At 38.7% G+C, this 16,605-nt stretch overlaps 1 protein-coding gene across 2 annotated transcripts; it reads left to right on the forward strand.

Annotated features, from left to right (window-relative positions):
• The first annotated feature begins 82 nt into the window (after positions 1 to 82).
• LOC147316610 (activated RNA polymerase II transcriptional coactivator p15-like) lies at positions 83 to 5,794 on the forward strand. Of its 2 annotated transcripts, none has more exons than XM_086313117.1 (5): positions 83 to 224; positions 2,270 to 2,342; positions 4,472 to 4,591; positions 4,845 to 4,953; positions 5,101 to 5,794. In XM_086313117.1, the coding sequence occupies exons 2-5, from the start codon at positions 2,274 to 2,276 to the stop codon at positions 5,178 to 5,180; spliced, it is 378 nt and encodes a 125-aa protein (XP_086169243.1). In that variant the 5' UTR covers positions 83 to 224; positions 2,270 to 2,273; the 3' UTR covers positions 5,181 to 5,794. The 2 variants fall into 2 exon arrangements, with proteins under 2 accessions (XP_086169243.1, XP_086169244.1); XM_086313118.1 differs by having other exon boundaries at positions 142 to 224; positions 2,273 to 2,342.
• Positions 5,795 to 16,605: the final 10,811 nt, after the last annotated feature.

Raw genomic sequence — 16,605 nt, forward strand, 5'->3', positions numbered from 1 at the left:
GAAGTCCCTGTGAAGGTGCTGCTTTTGTGCTTTTCGTGGGTTAAAATACACGACGGGCGCCTTTTGTACAGCAGGCGGCGCTGTGCGCTCACCCTACAGGAGTTTGCAGTGAGGACCCCGAGTGAAGAAGAGGAAGATGCGCGCCCTCGAAAACATTCTCGCGTTGGAAAAATCGGTTAGCTTTCCGCTTCCTGTCAAGAGATCCAGGCGCTCCGTCAGATAATGTAAGCATGAGCCGTTAGAATAGAAAATGTTGAAAACGCGTGTTTGTCGACTGTTGTTTGTACAGAGGAGCCGTTTGATGCGATATAGACACTGCTGCACGACGCAGCTGAAGCATGCGACACAGCGCGTGAGCCTGCTCGGCTAACTGCAGCCACGCGCTTCAGATAACGTTTAGCTTGTTAGCTAGCGGGTCCGGTGCAGACGGCTGCTCGGCCGTAGGCCAGTTTCATAAGCAGGCTGGATTCTGATCTAGATTTTCCGGAGTGTCTGAAGGCAAACGCAAAAATGTGCGTCGATGCCGTTTGTGGCTCTACAAGCGCCGCTGTAACCTTTCATGTTACTCTGCAGGTTACGTGCGAAGGCCAAATGAAGCCGCAGTATAAGAACTGGACCCAGATATTCGTCACAGTGAGAGGGCACCGTCCTCTGGTTCTTATTACGGTCTTTAAAATATATCCTGGCTGCTGTTTTCAGTGCATGCTTCGGTTGCATTCAAGGGCCACAGAAAGCATTTACACTAGCCTCGGGTTGAAATTTGGACAACAGCAGTACACATGCGTGTGTCCCTGTAACACATCGGCGTTTGGCTTCATGCTTTTTGAGAACACACCAGCAGAGGCTTTTGTTCAGACTCGGAGATGGCAGCCTTGTGTTAGCCTTGTAAGCTTCAGCCCTACAGTAAGGAGCAGGCACTGGCAGCTTAAAGGTTTCACATGTAGTTGTGCAGTGCAAGTCTTCTGCTCTCCACGTTGTGTTGTGATCAAAGGGTGAAAACAACATTCTCAGCTGAAATCTGCATGATTTGTTTTTTTGTGACCGCACACATGCTACGCTGCACTTTACGCATGAAGTATATTAGGAATGACTGTTCATCTGTGGCAGCTTCCACACCCACAGTATAAACAACAACTTATTGCAACTGCAGGGGAAAAAACGTATTTAAAATATGTAAAACATAGATCCTGTTATTTGTTTTTTACAAAGAACAATTTAAATTGAAGATTGGATTTTTAGATTGGTTTTCCTTTCCCACAGGATGTTAGACTTTGTTTCCAAAGAACATTGTAGTGTGCTAAAGAGCCTCCTCTTATGGCTAAACTACTGTGGTGCGTGCCCAGGTATATTGAAGCCTGGCACGTTTTCATTGATTCTGGGTCACATGTGTCCTTCATTTCCATACTGGCTGTAAAGGCGAGGCAGAGCTTGTTTTAACGTTTTCAGTGTGCTCACTAGGGCTGTGCGATATGACCAAAATCTCATATCCTGATACAAGACATCTATTGTCCCGATAACGATATAAATCACAAAAATTTAACATTTTCTGTAAATTCTGTGAATCTCAGGCAGCTCGACTTGTGTGAAGTGTTTCCAGCTGGGCGTCGTGTAGCTGGAGTCGAGTGTTTTAACCGATGCATGAAACTACACATTTTTAGACATAAGTTGTAACGGCGCCGTTTCTTTGTGCGTATTTATTACACGGCGTGCTGCGGGGAAAAGCCTGTTCTAACGTTTGAGTCTAAGGTTTATTTTTTAGCACCTGGCGTCTTTTTTTGCTTCTCATCCGTAAATAATCTGCTCTTTCACGTGATTCAGTTTATTTTGAAAAGTCTCAACAGGATCTCGAGCTTTATTGTGAAAGGTTTATGTGGAACATAAACATGCGGACAGGCCATGGTGTTACTGTCGTTGTTGCTAACGACAACGCATAAAAACAGGTGCTTGTCCGTCCGTAGTGTGGTTATATTAAATATAAGACAAAGAGAGAACTTTAAGAAATTAATAATAACTACAGTGACCATCAGAACCATGAAAAAAATATTACTGTAAACAGTTTATTTTGCGACACCACGAAACAAATGATAGCGTAAAATGAAACGATAGATGTTTTTATATCGTCATCTGATATATATCGTTATATCGAACAGCACTAGTGCTCACTGTGTGAGTTATTGTTATAGTTTAAGATCACTTTAAAACACGTTCCATGTTGCCTCAGGGTGTTAAGTTAAATATTAATACTGGATATTTTAAATCCCTGTTTCAGAAGAATGCCCAAATCAAAGGAAGTGCTGTCCTCCACATCTGGAAGTGACTCCGACAGTGAAGTGGAGACAAAGGTTTGTACTGTAACTCTGATTGTTGTGTCTTATGTCTTGAAATTAGCAGTCACATACATTAGTAAATGTATGTGACTTTTACTGTCGTCAAAGGCACAAAGCACATGTGGTTAAATGAATACAAAAGATTAGATTGGTAAACTTCTCGACCTTTATGACAAAAAGGTAAAAATCTTGATGCTTAAGTGACAACCTCAGCTAGGAATGGGTAAACCCAGGGCTGTCACACCTGCGATGAAAAGCAGCTGTCTGTGCAATAAAGTGTTTTACGTACATAGCACTCATGCAACACCTTTGCAAGCCGCTTTGTTTTTCTGCTAAGACATGGTAGCTTGTAATTAGCCTTCAATTCTACGGCAACTCCCGCAGTTCCTTTGCGTTTGCTGCCAGTCCCCTGGCAGCATGTATGTGCAGGCGGATTGGAGCAAGTCAGTACTACGGAGAAGCAGCAAATCTGAGTGAATCAGACCATCGTTATGTCATGGGAAGCAAGATATTTAAGACAGATAATGAAAACGTCTTGAACTCCAACGCCCCCGTTACCAGTGGTTTCATGGACCGCAACGCCAGGTCTGTTACGTAAGGCAAGGCAAGGCAAGGCAAGTTTATTTGTATAGCACAATTCAACAACAAGGTGATTCAAAGTGCTTTACAGAGACATTAGAAACAAGAACAAATAAAAAGCAGGATTTAAAATTGAATAAAACAAGCAAATAAACTAACTAACTAATTAACAAACAAACAAACAAACAACAGTATATAAAATCAAAACAGATAAAATCAGAACAGTAGATAAAATCAGTAGTTAAATGTAAGTTTTGAAATTTAAGCTTAAAGTGTGGATTTGGTGCTTTATTCAAATGCAGCTGAGAACAGGTGAGTCTTCAACCTGGATTTAAATAAACTGAGTGTTTCAGCTGATCTGAGGCTTTCTGGGAGTTTGTTCCAGATATAAGGAGCATAAAAGCTGAATGCAGCTTCTCCGTGTCTGGTTCTGACTCTGGGAACTGATAAAAGACCGGATCCAGATGACCTGAGGGATCTGGATGGTTCATACTGGGTCAGGAGGTCATTGATGTATTTTGGTCCTAAACCATTCAGAGCTTTATAGGCCAGCATCAGAACTTTAAAGTCTATCCTCTGACGGACAGGCAGCCAGTGTAAGGACCTCAGAGCTGGAGGTGCACGTGTGGTTTCCACAGAAACGCTGGGATCTCTGCTAAAAGCTCATACAAACATTTCTGCAACCACCAAACGGCTAAAACAAACAAATAAAAGAGCATGTAAACAAATGGGAAGCAAAGTTACTGCTCCAGAGAATTTAAGGTGGCAGAGACTGATTTCACTGTGCAAAAACATTATGTATGTGTGCAGGTAACTCTTCAAAAACAATGAAAGCACAAACTGTTTTAGGCATGTAAATAAAGTTAAATCATTTCTGTGTTCAATACCTAAGAAATTCCAACTCTCACAGAGTCTAAGATGTGCCAAATTGTAGAACGTCTGGTCATCACTTAAAAACCTAAAACCTCTGTAACTTTGACCTGTTTCACCTCTGCAGCATAGATAACGTCCATATGTTGGTTCATGATTTTCTGCAGTGTATTGTCTTTGTTAGGCATTTTTAGGCAAATAAAAAAATCTTATCTTTCTGTTCCATCCTCAGTGACTTTTACACTGCAGCACCTGCTGTAATGTTCATGTCTGATGAACTCTCACAACTGTTTACTTTATGTTTAATACCAAGATCGTTTACACAGAGTTTGTAATTGTACAGAAACACTCGATTCATTTTGGAGCAGGAGCCCCAGAAATGACTCTCAGGGTTTAACAGGTAAAAAAAACAAACACCACATTTCATGCCCGTGCTACAGCGTTTTGGTCTGTGCTATAAAACTAACAACCTTTGTAGCATCAGTGCTATAAGCTAACAAACACACAGCCCTGGGTGGACCTGTTCATGAGTGCTCACACTTTAGTCTGGCATCACCTCGTTTGAAACCTTCCCAGTGAAATCATCACATTGGCTGACTGGTTTTCCTGTCCTTTTCTGGACCATAAATCAAATGTGCCTTTCAGTAATAGAGCTGCTAAGTTGTGATAAGTTGCTCAAAGTATTTGTTTTGAAGGCAAAGAGAAAGAAGCCAAGTGCCCCGGAGAAACCAGCCAAGAAAGCAAAGAGTGGAGAGAGCTCCAAGCCCGGGGGCTCGTCCAAGGGCAGCAGTAACGGTGATGACAACATGTTCCAGGTGGGTGCCACGTGTACTAGCTTTGTATTTTTGAGGTTGAAAAAATATATTTTATTATTATTATTGTCTTTATTATTTTTATTCCCCCTTTATTATTGACTTCTTTTAGATGTAAGCCCCAAATATGAGCATCTTATGTATATGTTTCTAAACCTTGGGAAAATTAACTTTGAATAGTAAAAATAATTTTCGGATATTTTGGATAAACAAACCCAGGAAGATGAAAACATGACAGTCACTTTACTTCTTGCAGATTGGAAAGATGAGGTATGTCAGTGTCAGAGACTTCAAGGGTAAAGTCCTCATCGACATCAGAGAGTACTGGATGAACCAAGATGGAGAGATGAAACCGGGGAAAAAAGGTAGTTACCAGAGTGAAGCAGCGGTGTTTTCATGATTAGGGTCAGTGGTAAAGATGAAGGACACGCTTATCTGAAGAAGTACGCTACGACTGGCTTATTGATGTTTTTACTGTCTTTTGCTTTAAACGCGGTTTTCATTTTCTTTAGGTATCTCCTTGAATCCCGAACAGTGGAACCAACTGAAGGACCAAATCTCGGAAATTGATGATGCCATTAAGAGAATATAAGCATTCCTTCCAGTGTTGAATCTGTTGAACTAACTGAATATGTTGGCTTTTGTAAAAAGAAGAAAAAAGCCTGGGATTGTTTTCTAATGGGTTTGTTTAATTTGTAGTTTATATATATGTAGTTGTCTGCATATTCTGGGTTTGTGTGTGTGAAACCTGTTTTTCAGCTATGGTAGTAACGGTGTGGGCGGAGAGTATGTGGTTATGGGTAGGGTACACCAATACAGTCATGTTTTTGTATTGTAGAATAAAAACAAAGACTAGCTTAATGTTTCAGTCAATGTGTAAGATCGTGTTCAGAACTGATCACGTGGATCGAACTCTTCATGTGTTTCTTTTTCATGTGCAGCTGGTAGGTCTCATCTCTGAAACCCAGCCTGGCTTGTTGTGTTTCACAGTGCTGTGCAAAAGTCTTGAGCCAAGTCTCAGTCCTGTTTCACACTTTGTTGTAATTGTTTAAATTGGTCTTGAGTTCTGCAGGCTTTCTGAGGGTGCCTTTTTTTTCTTTGGACACTTACTGCATTTTCACTTCAGTCCTTGTATCTGTCCATTTTCAGAAGATCTTGTTTATGTTAAGCAGCGTAACACCGACCTATAAAAACCACCAACCTTGAGATCGACCACTGTTGTGTCTACACGTAACAATTCAGCAAAGAACCAGTTTGAGATGGTATCTTTAGGTTACTAACAGGCATTCACAAAAACACATCTGTACCATTACTTTAGCTGAATCAGTGAAAAATGCCATACTGGTTTGAGTGGTATGAAATAGTGTTTTTGCACCAACAAGGCGATGATCGGAAAACTTGCCATATTATAAAAGACGAAGTGGTAGGTTTAAAAACTGTCAGCAGATAAATCAGTATTTGAAAGTCACGTCTTTAAGAAACTGAAAGATGTCCAGCAGGGAACTGAAGAAACTTCTCAGATGAGAGGGGAAACTCTTCAAAAGAAGTCCAGACGCTTTTCTTTCCAAGCTCCTGGTTGACTGAGAAGCTTCACAGGCAGAAGGCTCCTGACATTAAACTGAAGCCTCATCAAGGGTGCAAGGCTGGCTGCTGAGGAAGGGACACCGATGGAAAGGGTGAGGTATGGGTTGTCTGGAGTTATGAATCCAGGTTTGACATGTTGGTTTGTACAGAAGAGGTGAGGAAGGAGGTTCAACTGTCTACAACCATCTGTAAAACAAAAACAGGCTGCATTTCAGTCTGCTGTTGGAGATGTGATCATTAATGAAATAATGAATGTAGAAGTATCATCAGATTAACTGCCAATGCAATGATGCTTGATTGGCAACGGCTTCATTTTTCAGCAGTGATGTCAAACACATGCCAACACAGTGAAACTAAGCTAAGGAAGAGCAGTGTCACTGATTGGTCCGCTCCACAGCCTGATGTCCACATCACTGAAGCAGTGATTATGTTGACAGAGAACATAACGGAGCAGCCCACCAGGGAGATAAGTAAGCACATGTTTCATATAAATGTAGTCTATAACTTAATTATTTACTTTAGTCCAAATAATTAAACATTTATGTTACATAAAATATGTGAACTTTGATTTATGTTCTGTATAGCTGGTATAATAAGTATGTAGCCCAGTAAGTATAAGTTCAAGGAAGCTACACAGGATGGTTCACTTACAAACACAAGTGTATATTTCACACTTTAAAAAAAAGAAGCAATAATTATATAATAATAAAGTGTCACATGCTTACATTAAAACAAAATCCCAGAATGCTGCACTGTGAACACAAAATTGTAAACTTCATTTTTCGTGATTTATTGGGTTGAGCCTGTGGGGTCCAGGTAAGATTTTCACCTATAAAAACTATTTGCCTCGCCTTTTTCTTTCAGTCTTTTCAGCACAATCTCACATGTCTCACCTTACAGTGATGTTTTTCATTGACATTCTGCATTAACACAATTGATCTGAAATCACACAAAAAACGGAGTAGGACAAATATGTCTGTGAGGGTTCTCAGTCATCCAGGTCAACTTAGTCTAAGGAGCTTCAGAGTAGGACAAAGTGACATTTTCTTACTGTAAAAATCACAAACATGTTCACGTAGACTACACAACACGTCCCACTAACACACTAAACGTCACAAATCTCTCACGTCTTAAAACGCACTGTCGGCTCTCTCTCTCGCTCGCTGCCATCACTCCCAAAACCTTCCACTCTACCTAAACAACCCAACCCCACATGTTGCCATATCATCTTTTGATTGGTCGACGTGGTACATTTTTCCACCAATAGGATAGAATGGTGTTTTTTTGTTTTGTTTTTTCCTGTTTTGCGCTGTCCTTTGAATATGATGATTTTACGTCTTCCCACACTAAACGTGACGATAGTATTCAGAAAAAAGCATCGAATATATTTTTCATCATAACTCTGGTTTTAGTGGCCTATCAATAAAATGTAAATGTATCAACCTGCCTCAGCACATTAGAGAGGCCCCGTCACTGTCCACTTTTAAAACGCGTCTTAAAACCCACTTTTACTCCTTGGCGTAAGACACAGTCTGACCCTGATTTTATTGGGGTTTTTTTTTTTTTCCTTTTTATTTTGTACTTTTTCCAATTTTATAGTACATGCAAACAAAAATATGAAAAAGGAACACAAAAGAAACAAACTAAAAGGAATAAAGGACACCTAATCTGTGGAAGAGAAAAACAACAACGAGGAGAGGTCCCTGCCTTATGGGGCTGGGTGAGTCTTACAGGCTATCCATTTTGTCCACTGTTTTCGGTGTTTGTCAGATTTCAGTCTCAAAGTGTGGGTCATTTTCTCCATTATATACATGTCCTCGATTACATCAGTCCATTCTTCCAATTTTAAGGGGTCACTTTTCAGCCAGTTTTTTGTTATTACCTTTTTGCTTGACAACAACATAATTTTAAACAAGTAATGGTCCTGCTTTGTTACATTTTCCCATATTCCAAAATACATTATTTGTGCCTCACACGGCACGTCATACCCCAGCACTTTCTTCATTGTTACTGCAATGCTTTCCCAGTAAGGTTTGATATTTTTACACTTCCAAAGCACGAGAATGATTGGCGTCCCAGTCTCCACATAATCTCCAGCATCGCTGGGGTGTTTTCAGCTGGTTGCTTTTGATATAAGGAGTAATAAAGAACCTAATCACATTTTTCCAGCCATATTCTCTCCATCGTCTAGAGCTGGTGGGATTATGCTGTGGGAGACATCGCCAGTCACCCTCTGACAACTCAAGATGTAATTCCGATTCCCACTTTTGTTTGATATATAATGTTTCATTCCTATTCAAATTTTGCAGGCCGTTATATAATTTCGATAAAATTCTTGATGGAGGATTTTTATACGCACCTGTTATTATTTCTATTATATGGCTTCCTTCTCTCAAGAACTTCTTCCTAATTTCTGTATTGTAAAAATGTCTTAATTGAAAATACCTAAATAAATCAGATTTATCCAGTCTGAACTGTCTCTGTAGATTCATTACATTGCTGTAATTCCTTTATTGACCCATTTTAAACATGAACTATCCCATTGTCCACTTTGGAATTTTCGAGAATATGCAGGCCAAATCAGCAATTTACAGTCTTCTATAATTCTATATGTCTTCACTATAATCCACCAGAGTTTAATAGTGAATTCAGTAATGAGATTTGCGTTCATATATTCCGAGCAATAATTTATCTCGATATGCTTCCATTTTGAGGTGTAATCCGATGAACACCAGTAAACAATATATCTCAGCTGGGCTGCATAGAAATATTCCTTGAAACTCGGGAGGGCAAGTCCTCCTTTTTCTTTTCTTAATTGGAGTATTTTAAATCTTATTCTTGGCTTTGTCCCTTTCCAAATAAATCTACTAACTAATTTATACCATCTACCAAATTGTGCATCTGGTATATGGACTGGCAATGAAGTGAACAGATACAGTAGTCGAGGAAGCACATTCATTTTTATTACCTCTATTCTTGAGCTGAGGTCCATGACAAGTGGAGCCAATTTAATCAAATCTTTTTGGATTGTATTACTAATCTTTACATAATTTGCCTCGTATAGTGAACTTATTTCACTAGTTAGATAGATAGACACCTAAATATTTGATCTTATTTGAGTCCCATTTTAATTTATTTTCGTTTTGAATTGAATCTTTGGGGAAATAATTCAGACAAAGTACTTGAGTCTTTACGATATTTAGTTTATACCCTGAATTTTTGCCAAAATATTTTAATGCTTTAATCAACCGAGGAAAGGTCATGTCAGGATCCTGTAGGTATATAATTATACCATCAGCAAAGAGACCTATTCGTTGTTCAATTTTAGAAACTAAAACCCCTTTTAAGTCTGCACTTTTCCATATATACTGAGCCAAAGGCTCGATATACAGAGCAAAAAGGGCTGGACTCAGGCAGCAACCCTGCCTGGTTCCTCTGAAGAGCTCAAAACTGTCTGTCAGGTCCCCATTTATTTTCACTCTAGCCAATGGCCCGTGGTACAAGGATTGTATACACTCGATGAAGATACTGTTAAAGCCCATTCTTTTCAAAACAGCAAAAAGAAATATCCAAGAGACTCTATCAAAGGCCTTTTCAGCATCTAAGCTCACTAAGGCTGTTGGGATTTTCTCTTTATTAACTTCGTTAATTATATGCAATGTGCGTCGTATATTATCTTGTGTCTGTCACCCCTTAATGAAGCCTGTCTGGTCTTCATCCACCATCTGGGAGAAACAGCTCTAAGCGTCTTGTGATTATGGATGTAAATAATTTATAATCCACATTTAAGATAGAGATTGGGCGATAAGAGTCACAGTTTTCCTTGTTTTTACCTTCTTTTGGTAAAAATTTATTGTTTTAAATGTAATTCTACTTATCATTTTATACTATTTTATTTTTTTGCTATTTGTGCTAATTAGATTATTTTAAATGTCATTTTAATTATCATCTTATTTTATTTACTTTTTTATCTTTATTTTATTTTTATTTTTTAACTTATTCAATGTGTCATTTCTGGCATACCAAGTGTACAGCACTCTGTTCAGCTGGGAGTTGTTCTGAAAGTGCTACATAAATAAAATGCTTGCTTGCTAAAAACTGGCGCACACATTTATTTAATAAATAACATTGTCACATGCAAAGCTAGCCCAGCCAACACGCACATGTGGGGCCCGAATGGGGAGTAGCAGAGCTCATATTTATGGTCTACTTGGGTTACCCACCTGGGACGCAGCCATTTTTGTCCTCAGTCTGAGGACCCCAAAAGAACCCCCCCCCCCCAAGAAAAACCCCAAGTTTTTCACACCATCAGTATAGAATTTCATGAGCTTCCTCATGAGTTCAACTTGGTTTAGACTACAAACACCAAATCTTGCATTTCAGTTTTATCAGAGGTACCCATTCTCCAAGATTTAAAACAGCCTAAAGTGATACAAGTAAGCTAGAATTGAACTCACCTGTACAACAAAGTCAGTTTATCTTTGTATTGAGACTGATTCATACACAATTTTGAAACGCTGTGCTTCTTTGTAATATGACACATTTTTTTGTTTCCATGTTAACAAAAATGTCCACAGTACACAACAAATAGTGAAAATTAACAAGTCAATGTGATACAATTTAAAAGAAAAAGTAATGCATCAAACCACAGCTCATTGACCAATCCATTGACTCCATGAAGGCCATCATTCTTCAGGTGGCTTCATCAACAGCGCTGCCTCTGGTCTCTGCCACATCAGCAACCTACGACACACAAGGACGTATATTTACCGACCGTAGGACCGTCAGTCACAGCGAAAAGAATACAGCTCCACAGTAATTAGGCTCAATAATATTGATGCTATTTGACAGAGAAAGTGTCACAGTCAAACACTGTCTGATACAAATGCAAAGAGCTAAAAGATTAATCCAGCACAGGTAAGTTCTTACGATTTGGGAATGGCACGGCACACCTCTTAACAGGTCATGTTAGTAAAATGTAATTCTAGATTTTTGTTATTGTAACATATTATTTTATATCAGTTTGACAATAGATTACTGAAGTTGTTGTTATAGCACATACAAGTTTAAAACGTCCCAATTACACCAAAAAAAAGCTAACTTGCAAACTCATGTCCAGCTAAATCAGCAACTTGACAATGTGGGGAAGTTGAGCTCAGCAGGGTTCAAAACTGATTCACGTGACTGCTGTCGAGGTGCATCATGGGGAATTGGCGGTTAACGACATGCTCGCTTTAGTTGGACATTTTCTAATTTGCACATTCAACCACTGTTGCGGTATTAGCAAGCTAACTCAGCATTCCTTTGAAGTTCACAGGCTGTTGTATTTTGGTGGAAGTTCATTTTGGCAATATTTCCAATAACTGACTGGGTTCAAAAAGATCTTTTTGGCAGGACTCCTATGCTTGTTGTCATCTGTTTACCCCTATGTAATCACTGAAGTTGTTATTAACTGCTGCATACTAAGCTGTGAGAGTGCACTGAGGATTGAGACAAAATATGGTCCACAAACCAGCATTATATTAGTTTTTGTCAGATATCCTCCAGTGTGTTTATTTCTTGCAGTAATGATATTTTGCAGTTATTTCTTTCCCTGAAATGCTTTATGCTTAACAACAGCTCCATTTGGACTTATTTTTGAACTCTTGTGATCAGTATGACCAGATTGTGTCCATACTACTGTAGTATGGACACTGTAGTGATAAAATAATTGGCATCAGAGACACTGATTTTTGGCATGATATACTGCAGAAGTCCCTTGGGTTGTTTCTGATTTATTTTTATTTTTATTTTGTTGCATGATTTAGCTTTTAATTTAACTGCATTCCCTGTGTTGTAACAAAAATAACATTGTTTATATGTGTATATGGTAACAACAATATAATTATAACACATATTTCTATTTTATTTTATTTTAGGTCTGTGAAGCCAAACTTGATGTTGGGCATTTATTTTTGTCAGTGGAGTCAAATGGTAAGTTACCTTTTGTGTATTTTTTCATACTGGAAACACCACAGATTATATTCTAACTTAATAGTTCTGTAGAAGAAATGATATAAAGATTGTAGTGTCAGGGTATTTCTTAAGAAGTAATATTGCACTATTGATGATCGCATGCAGGTGGCATAAACTAAATATTCAGACGTGCTACCAACGAATGATTCATTAACAAAAGCAGTGGAGCCGACTGTTTAAGTCTTGTGGTTGTAATAACATCCATAACTGAAGGTTTGTCATTAATTTGTTTTCACAGGTCTAGATGATCACATCTGTTTTTGTCATTTAAATGAGGTAGACTTGCAAACTTCACAGAATTATTTTGGTTTTCATGTGACGTATGACCCTGAAGGTAAGCGAGTCATGGACTAAAGTAAAACAGTATGTTGGATGTGCCATGCAATGCTCAATTACATGGGTGTGAACTAGTGTGTTAGCGCAGTTAGCTCGTTAACGTGTTGGCCGTCTAGCCCCATGCACGGAGCGATCGGCGGTAGCTCGTTAACGGAGATTTGCCGTGTTGTGGCGTTAAGGTCATTTCAACGAGATTAACCTGAAAGCACTAGTGGGAACACAACGAATATGACTGCACATTTACGCAGACATCATCCTAGTGCAAAGACAAAAACAACAAGCATGCTACTAACTTTAGCCGAGTCATTTAGACAGCTGTTAGCACATGATTCTCCTTATGCTGCTGAGAATATAGCCCAGAAGAAGCGTATAGTATAGCTTTTATTTTGGAAAGAGCCATTTCTCTGTAATAAACTCTCTTTTCCAAAGATGAGTGATTCCTCAATCAGATACAGGGCTTGCAATATCGCTAGCCCGACGTCCTGGAGCTAGCGATTTTTCCCTGCCCGTCGGTCTATTGTAGGAAGGAAAAATATATGTCAATGCTTTTGCATTCTTTCAGAAATGTAGCTGGGTAATTATGTCATTGGCATCGGTGAGCCACTGTCAATATGTGACATATTGAAGTCGCGTTTGAATTTGCGCTTGTTTTTTTGCTTTCACTTTGCAATCGTGCGAACTGTGTATAGAGAGCGACAGCACTGATCTGTGAGTGATGATAATTTGCGCACCAATTCCTCTGACATCGTCTTATTAATCGTTGATCGCGCAGAGAATCGCTGAGCTTATGTGAGTGCGTGTGTAAAAGCATTTCAGTTCTGCTGAGCCAAATAAGACAGGTCAGGGTGAAGAAGTGACAGCCAAATAAAAGCTTACCACAAAACGGAGAAGTTATGACAAATCAGACTATAAGGCAAAAAGAAAGTGCAGCTTTATGGTTTCATGGACAAAAGAATTTCTGTGGCTGCAATATGACGAGCTATATAACCAGGGCTGCACATAAGTGGTCCGCAGGTGCGCATTCGCTGTCAAAATAAAAAACGCGCACAAGGGTTAGGGTTAAATTTAAAAACTGTACTTTTGAGTTAAAATATATATTTATAATTTTAATAAATTACAAATTAAAAATGCATGAACATTTTTTTTGTATCGAAAAAATATCGAACCGTGACACCAAAGTATCGAACCGAACCGAACCGTGAATTTTGTGTATCGTTGCACCCCTAATATGTGTATATATATATATATATACGTATATATATATATATATATATATATATACGTATATATATATATATATATATATATATATATATATATATATATATATATATATATATATATATACGTATATATATATATATATATATATATATATATATATATATATATATATATACGTATGTTCTGCCATCTCCTCAGCAGTGACTCTTGTATGGTGCAGACTGTTTCACTTTACAACATAGAGCTATAATGTCTCTGTGCACAATGTTAAGGAAAACACAAGTTGCTGTGTACATATATTGTTTTCTTTGTGTGCTATGGGTATCTGGCTTCTGGTAAATGTGCTCTTTTTCTCCTGGACCTAAACTGCCAGAGTTATCATGATATCCTGATAAACACTTTCAGGCCCCACTACTACTTCCCCTCCAGCTCCTTATCAATTCCTCATCTAAGTTTCCTGTTGTTGTTCTCTACCATTTCAGCACACTTAATGCTACATAAGGAGGAAGCAAAGGGCTGTATTGCAGATAGATAGCATCACGTTCACACCATTGTGTCAGTATAAACTCCATGGGAGTGAGATTCAGCTTTTATCCTAAATTCAAGAAAGACTCAAGTTCAGCTCACAGTAACTACAATAAATACCATAAAACCATCAAGCATTGAGGGTTTATTGTCAGCCGTCTACACGTGTTGGATCTTGAAATAGCGCTTTTCTTAGAGCCACGGTGCAACATTTGACAGTGCAGGACAACCATGAAGTGCAGCAGAAACTAACTATTAGATTAGCAGCAGGGTACCAAATGACTTTGTAATTGCATACAGTGTTAGTGCAATATAAATACCCCAGAACGTAGTATTAATCACTGTCTTAATGAGATGATTGTGTGACGTGACTTATGCCAGCTTAAGCTGTAGTGCATGTTAAGCAATGTACACAGAAGGTACTGAAGTCAAGCAATGTACGCATACCAGACTGCAACAGGGAGCTTAGCCCAGGTTTACCTTTGCCTGCTTAACTGAAGTATGTGTGGGTGTGTGACAGACGTCTACAGGACAGAAAAATGATCCTGTCTTAGTCTGTTTTTATCTTGTTTAGCTTTTAAACTTTCATACTTTTTTATTTTTCATTTACCTTATGTTTTTATTTATTTTGTACTAATGTAAAGCGACCTTGAGGGTCTTTAAAAGGTAGCTATAAATAAAATGTTTTATTATCATTATTATTATAAAAACAAATGAATTATCTTGTGTTTATTATGCGCAGCAAACCTTGTCTGAACTTCCAGACATTAGTGGTCACATTTTCTAGGAATTTCCTGTCTAGTATCACAAGATGGCGCCTGCAGAATGTGAGTGAGCTCTCGTCCAGCTGAAGGCTTTTCCTCATAGATCATGGATGCATTGCTATGAACATGTATTAACATGCCATGTTCAAACACACATGATATCACTCAGCCTACTGTCAGTCCTGCAGCTGACACACATTACCATCGAATGAACACAAGCCAAACACAATTTTGCCAATAAAATAACTTTTGTTAAGAAATTATTTTTATTTTGTTTTGTTAACATTAGTTAGGGTAAATTTCTGCTCTGACACAGCCATATTTCATCCTCCTCTGGATTAAAACAGTTCCATGGTGCATTCTCAAATCTCAGAGTCAACTTATGGTTTCTAATCTGCTGCAACCAGAGACTGATGGAGGTCATTAGCAGAGTTGCAGGTTTGGAGTCAGAGTTTGTTAAACCTCTTTTCTGGAACTGAGCCCTGGTTTGATCCATCGTGGTGGTTCGTTATTGATGCTGGGGTGATGTAGATCAAGCTGTGCCTGAGTAATCAGAGTGACAGGTTGAGTCCAGATTTAAAATATAAAAAGTCTAGACTCTGACTTTGTATTTAAAACATAGATTTTAGATATAAAACATATTATTCTTTTCCCACTGTGAGATTTTTTTGTCTAACTTTGCGTGATCTACTACTAATGGTAAAAGTACAAATGTAAATGAAATTATATGAAGCGTTTCTACTGTGCCTGAGCACTCAAAGTGCTGTGTCTAACATTTACACTCCTGTGGCTTCAGCAGAGAGAAACATGGGGTATCTTGCCCAAGGATATTTGGCAGCCAGGCATCAAACCACCAACCTTCTAATTAATAGTAACCTGCACACTTGAGCTGCAGCTATTTTTGTGTATGACTTTATCATCGTCTCACATTGATGAGGAGGAATTTTCCCCACTCTTCTTCACAACTTTGCTTCACTTCAGTTTGTGGACATTCCTTTCGTTGGATCTCTCCTAATGTCCACCATAACATTTCAAACAGATTGACATGGAGGCAGTAAGTGTGTGCTTAGCAGCACATAGAGTCCAGAAAACAGCAAACAGGGGTTTAGTGAATAATTATGCAAATCTTCTAAATAAGTTGTTGCTTCAGGTACCTGTAACTTTAGTGCTAATACTACTGTTAAATACAACAAACTAATTCTGAAGGGAGCATTAGATTTGTCTGGAATCCAAATTTCTTCCTCAGCTGTACCTGCTGTTCTTTCAGTGATCATCTAGCCTGAGGTGGGAGGTAACAGCTCTCAGTGAAAGTACTTACACTTTGTTGCAGACAGTGCTAAATTAATGTAGAGACAGTCTTGGTGTTCACCAGATTTACGGGTTTTGAATGCAGTGTCAGCCACATTTCACAGACAAGTCAAAGTCCTCGAGAGACGGTAAAGTAGACATGCAGGAATGCAAAGCAGCATTTATTTAGTGAGGAGGAAAACCAGTTTGGAATGTCATGAAATTCCACATCAACAGCTTAGAGGCAGCTGTGGCTGTGGTGGTAGTGTGGGTCATCAAGTG

This window comes from Aulonocara sp. 'chitande type north' Nkhata Bay, linkage group LG12, assembly GCF_057382095.1.
Source record: "Aulonocara sp. 'chitande type north' Nkhata Bay isolate Kocher_YH1m ecotype deep benthic linkage group LG12, A_spYH_male_GT1.1, whole genome shotgun sequence".
NCBI lineage: Eukaryota > Metazoa > Chordata > Actinopteri > Cichliformes > Cichlidae > Aulonocara > Aulonocara sp. 'chitande type north' Nkhata Bay.